Source organism: Plutella xylostella, chromosome 11, assembly GCF_932276165.1.
Source record: "Plutella xylostella chromosome 11, ilPluXylo3.1, whole genome shotgun sequence".
NCBI classification, from domain to species: domain Eukaryota; kingdom Metazoa; phylum Arthropoda; class Insecta; order Lepidoptera; family Plutellidae; genus Plutella; species Plutella xylostella.
In genome coordinates, this window is record NC_063991.1 from 4,646,237 (window position 1) to 4,652,406 (window position 6,170).

The 6,170-nt window shown below is 45.0% G+C and overlaps 1 protein-coding gene across 1 annotated transcript; it reads right to left on the bottom strand.

Moving 5' to 3' along the window:
* Positions 1-344: 344 nt before the first annotated feature.
* LOC125489216 (BTB/POZ domain-containing protein 7-like) lies at positions 345-5,873 on the bottom strand. The gene is made up of 6 exons (XM_048624312.1): positions 5,788-5,873; positions 4,821-4,935; positions 3,826-3,897; positions 3,175-3,251; positions 2,523-2,648; positions 345-538 (listed from the first exon to the last, which is right to left on the bottom strand). Exons 1-6 carry the CDS (start codon positions 5,871-5,873, stop codon positions 346-348), a joined length of 669 nt encoding a protein of 222 aa, XP_048480269.1. The 3' UTR covers position 345.
* Between the last annotated feature and the right edge of the window lie 297 nt (positions 5,874-6,170).

Sequence of the window (6,170 nt, forward strand, 5' to 3'; positions counted from 1 at the left end):
CACCGCTCTGAGTGCCTGTGGCTCGCTACACTGCAGCTCGCTCGAGGCGAGTGCTCGGGCCAGCGCCGCGCGAGGCACGCGCGGGCCGTGCGGCGACGACATCACTGTGTGGAACTCGTCGAGCAGGTAGCGATGTTTACAACCATGTAGCTGCTAGACAGATGGACAGATTTGGATACGGGTTCTTTTGTTGGATAGCTAGGTTAATGGAGCGTATTTTGAGCTAAATTACATCCAAATCGGTTCATCCGTAAGGAAGTTATACGCATTTTTGTAAAATTAACTCTAAAATCCGTAAAATATGTCGGATTTTCCCCATTTTTGGATCGATTTTCCCCATTTTTTCTACTTACTTGGCTGTTGAGTGTTATTAGGCGCATGCTCAGCCCATCTCAACACCGCTCTGAGGGCCTGTGGCTCGCTACACTGCAGCTCGCTCGAGGCGAGTGCCCGGGCCAGCGCCGCGCGAGGCACGCGCGGGCCGTGCGGCGACGACATCACTGTGTGGAACTCGTCTAGCAGGTAGCGCATTGCTTGTCTGTGGGAATAGATGAATAGTTGTTTATTATACGGGTCAAAGGATACAGGTTTTAGGGTAGTCAGTCGCCAGAGGTGAAAAAAGATACAGTAGGTCATCATACATATAAGTCGAGACACATAACGTAGAAATGTAATTTAAAGAAACTGATACTTCACGAAATCTGCGTGCATATAGTTACTAGACGGATGGACCGATTTGGATCGATTCACCCGGTTTAAAGTTACACGCATTTAAGTGACACTGTTGCAAAATTTCCGCAAAAATCATCGGATTTTCGTCATTTTTGGACCGATTTTCACAGTTTTTCGGTCGTCCTACAGATACACACCTATGGACATATCTACTAGCGTGCGGCTGCACCGCCCAGCGCAGCAGGCGCGGCAGCGTGGCCGGCGACAGCTGCGCCACCAGCCACTCCTCGCTTATACCCATGTAGTTACTAGACGGATGAACCGATTTGGATGCGGATTTTTTTGGTAGACAGCTGACTAAATGACGCATATTTTGAGATAATTTCCATCAAAATCGATTCATCCATTCTCAAGTTACACGCATTTAAGTGACACCGTCTCCTAATTTCGTCAGATTTTCGTCATTTTTGGGTCGATTTTCGTCATTTTTGGGCCGATTTTCATCATTTTTGAACTGTTTTTACCTGTGTACATAGCGACTCGCATGGGGCTGCACCGCCCATCGCAGCAGGCGCGGCAGCGTGGCCGGCGACAGCTGCGCCACCAGCCGCTCCTCACTTATACCCATGTAGTTACTAGACGGATGGACCGATTTGGATGCGGGTTTCTTTGTTTGATAGCTGGCTTTATGACGCGTCATTTGAGCTTTATTACATCAAAATCGATTCATCCGTTCTCAAGTTACACGAATTTCAGTGACAACGTCTCGTAATAACGTCGTATTTCCACCATTTTTGGACCGATTTTCGCCAATTTTGGACCGATTTTCGCAATGTTTCACACTAACCTGTGCACATATCTGCTGGCGTGCGGCTGCACCGCCCAGCGCAGCAGGCGCGGCAGCGTGGCCGGCGTCAGCTGCGCCACGAGTCGCTCCTCGCTTACACCCATGTAGTTACTAAACGGATGGACCGATTTGGATGCGGATTTCTTTGTTAGGAAGCTGGTTTGATGACGCGATGTTTTGAGCTATATTACATCAAAATCGATTAATACCTTCTCGAGTTACATGCATTTATGACACTGCATCGTAATTTCGTCGGATTTCCGCCATTTTTGGACCGATTTTCCCCATTTTTGGACCGATATTCCCAATTTTTTCACACACAAACACACATTTACCTATGGACATATCTGCTCGCGTGCGGCTGCACCGCCCAGCGCAGCAGGCGCGGCAGCGTGGCCGGCGACAGCTGCGCCACCAGCCGCTCCTCGCTTACACCCATGTAACTACTAGAAGGATGAACCGATTTGGATGCGGGTTTTTTGGTAGACAGCTGGATCGATGACGCATGTTTCGAGCTATATTACATCAAAATCGATCCATCCGTTTTCAAGTTACACGCATTTTAGTAAAAAAAACACTCAACTTTCGCTAAAATCATCGGATTTCCGTCATTTTTAGACCGATTTTCGCCATTTTTGGACCATAATTTCACACTAACCTATGCACATATCTACTCGCATGCGGCTGCACCGCCCAGCGCAGCAGGCGCGGCAGCGTGGCCGGCGACAGCTGCGCCACCAACCGCTCCTCGCTAATACCCATGTAGCTACTAGACGGATGAACCGATTTGGATGCGGATTTCTTTGTTAGATAGCTGACTAAATGCCGCGTATTTTGAGATATTAATCATCAAAATCGATTCATCCATTCTCAAGTTACACGCATTTTAGTGGCACGGTTTCAAAACTTCCTCAAAAATCGTCGGTTTTACGCCGTTTTTGGACCGATTTTCGCCATTTTTGTACCGATTTTCCCCATTTTTGGACCATAATTTCACACTAACCTATGCACATATCTACTCGCGTGCGGCTGCACCGCCCAGCGCAGCAGGCGCGGCAGCGTAGCCGGCGACAGCTGCGCCACGAGTCGCTCCTCGCAGCCCTGCGCCAGGATCGGCATCTCCATGAATCTGGGGAACAGAAATAATATTAATAAGGATATCATAGACATTTCAGTCGTAAAACACTCTTACTAAATACAATCAGGTATACAGCTATGTCAGTAACCATTACACTTAATTTCTGTTTGACATTACAATTTTTCATTGTCAAGTCATTGATTTAAAAAAAGTTACTCTATAATCGTTTGCCGCACACAGGGCAGTCAGCGAATGACTCTGTTCAAACTGGCTTATCATACTCGTATCACCACGCACGCATCATCTAGTGGTTGTCACCGACACGCTAAGAAGATAAAATCTGGTAGAGACGTGGCGACAAGTCGACTACTGCAATCCATGCTGTCCTCGGTCAATTGGCACCTTTATCTGACTCTACACATTGCGGTCACAGGTGACATGAGTGACTCACGTGCGACTCACCTAGCTATCTCGTACAGCTGGAACGCGTCTTCTAGCTGCGCCGAGTGAGAGCCGCGCCCGCCGCTGCCTGGCCATGCCGGTAGCGTGTGTCATGAGTGACTCGCGTGCGACTCACCTAGCTATCTCGTACAGCTGGAACGCGTCCTCTAGCTGCGCCGAGTGAGAGCCGCGCCCGCCGCTGCCTGGCCATGCCTGATGGGAAGAATATTGTGGTAATTAGTATGAGTATAGGTATGGAAAAGTGGGTAAAAAGATAAATCACAGATAAATAGATAGATTATTCAAACTATCGAAACTATCCTCGTCGCCAATGTGATAGGTATTTTAGGGAATAATATACGAGTTTGTTGTTCACCATTCTTGTATTCGGTAATAGACAAAACAGAAGTGTAAAGAAACTTTATCAAAAAGGCCAAACACCACAATTCAGTGGTAGTCAAATGAGCCATTGTGAACTGAGACACGAATAATTTTGGCTGAAACGAGGTATTGTGACGTATATTATACGTCCGCGATCACGCTATTCTAACTGGCCAATCTTTTCTTATGCAAAGTTAAGGTTGGCTAATAAAAGAAACAAGTGCCACAACCAAAAAAGGATTGTTATTGTTATTACCGAAGTGAAATAGAAAGTCCACACTAATATAAGAACTTTTTAAGAAAGTTGCTGTTTTGTTTGTTGTTTTTTCTTTATTATTGTGTTAGGTTTATCCTGTAAGATAATATAAGTAGTTAAATAAATAAATAAAAATAAACAAGCACTCACCGCATTAGAAGTGCCGGAGCTATTAGTAGAAGTGGGCGAAGATGGCGCCCTCTGGATGAGGCTCAGGTCCACCTGTGGACAACAAACAATAATGCAATAATACTGTTAGAACCGCGGCCGCTACACGAGTTTGTTATAGGCGTCAATGTACTCGTTTAATGCGCGGTCCACCAATCACTGCGATCACACTAATTTATGGCAAATCGCGATATAGTGACGTTTATCTACGTCGATAACGAACCCGTGTAGCGGCAGCAGACTTAGGGCTCCAGCACATAAACCTTTTTGTATTAACGTGAAGACGCACCAATAAAAAAGCCAATAACATCAAGTCTCTCATATTTTTCCCTGTGCGGGATTCAAACCCGCGCTATTCTGTCTCACCTGAACAGCAGCAAGAATCGGTGGCACTCGGCCAATGACCTTACGCTATTTCACAGCGTCCTTTTATTTAAATCTAGTAAATTCTTAAAAATACATACATGTCTTATTTATTTAACACACGCGATGTCATAGCGTTTTTTTATTTAAATCTTGTAAATTCCTAAAAATACATACATACATGTCTTATTTATTTAACACACCTGGTCGGTATAAGCCGCGTGTAGCAGCGCCGGTGCGAACCTCCGTGGGAGCACCTTCTCATCTATATGGATCACGCGCGGCTCGTCGGACGCCCCCCGCGCCGGGACTACAGGAGACAGCTCAACGCAACGGAGGCTCTTTGATGATATTTACTCGACTATATTTAAGCAATAAGGCCGCCTTTTTTGTACTGGTTTTTTTTGGTTTTTTTTCTGTTTTGGTCCAAATAAGGACGATTGTATTGTATTATGTTTCGTAACTACTATTTTAGAGCGCCGTCTAATTTGTCAACGTTTCTATTTTACCGGAAAGTGTGTAAGAGATCGCTCTCAGCATTTAATTAAGCCGCCTATTTTAATAGTTATGTAGTCTATAAATAAACCTATTTCTATTCTTTCTCTGTATCTCACCTGGTCGGTATACGCCGCGTGTAGCAGCGCGGGCGCGAACCTCCGTGGGAGCACCTTCTCATCAATGTGGATGACGCGTGGCTCGTCGGACGCCCCTCGGGCTGACAGAACTTTCCTGTAAAATAGGGGGGTGAGTGTTACATATGGGTTGATTAGGAGTTACATAGGAAATGCATTTTTGTTGCGAAAATCGAATCGATTCACCGGATGGCGCAGTGGCTGGTAACTTTTGGCTGTTGTGCGTTATGTGGAGGGTCACTGGTTCAATCCCCGACCGGGGCGGATACTAAGATGTTTAATTTGTGTTTTTTCTTGGGTGGTGGGATTGTTTGTATAATATAACCAACACCCCAAGCTAATCTGGTTCGGGAGAGAATCAAACCTTCAGCGCTTTGTAAGTGATCTGTTGAACAAACCAAAAATGCACACTATTCTACCATAATATTTCTTACTACATATAATATTTATTACTTATTTTACACAGAATGTACCAAAAAGGGTATACTAAGGCGAAAGGGGTGAATGTACTCTCAACCAACTTTTATTCTACGTCTTTTGGAAATTCGTGAAAAGTTTAGTACATCGCTTTTGCAACATTCTGTAGAATATTGAGACGATCGAGTGTTATGATTATGACACTCTTTGCAAAAGACTTATGGTCTGTGCACATATTACGGTGTGCGGTGCGATGTGCGGTGACCATTATAAGTCCAGCAGACATTTCTAATGACCATATCACATACCTAAATAGCCGGGACCTGGCGGCCAGGATGGCTCTATGGCACGGTAGGTCGCCGCCGCCGCCGAACGACAGACAAGAATATCATAATATCCTATTCTATACAAACTCAGCGCAATGAAAAAGTCAACTTCATTCACAAAATGGCGAAACATTAGGCATTTTGTGGGTGGAACTTTATCATTGCTCACGAGTATATTATGTGATATTATACATAATATAACATACCTAAACAGCCGGGACCGCGCCGCCAGGATGGCTCTATGGCACGGTAGATCGCCGCCGCCGCCGAAAGAGAGCCGCGCGTCCGCCATCTCACCTGCAAATTTACACATTATACTGTTAGTGCAATAGTTTTATTACAGGCGTACAATATAAGGTATCCACCATTAATGGTTTTATTAATGGTGGTTACTTTTTATTTATCCCTTGGAATCTCAGGAGTCACTGCGGGAATTTCTAAGTAGACTAGCTGCCAGTTTCTATATACTATAACAAATGAAATTTAAAAAGTTACTGCACGACAAGTTGTACAAGCGGCGAGTATAATTTTCCTTCAAACACCAGCAAATAGCAGTAAATCCTATTTTGGTCCTACGAGCCGGATATGA

Bases quoted from the DNA above. Each gene is read 5' to 3' on its own strand.
- LOC125489216 (XM_048624312.1), bottom strand. From the start codon at position 5,873: ATGGCGGACGCGCGGCTCTCTTTCGGCGGCGGCGGCGATCTACCGTGC. The intron at 3,252-3,825 runs GTGAGTGCTTGT...TCTTCCCATCAG, and splicing joins GCTCCGGCACTTCTAATGCG to GCATGGCCAGGCAGCGGCGG. The intron at 2,649-3,174 runs GTGAGTCGCACG...TCTGTTCCCCAG, and splicing joins CAGCTGTACGAGATAGCTAG to ATTCATGGAGATGCCGATCC.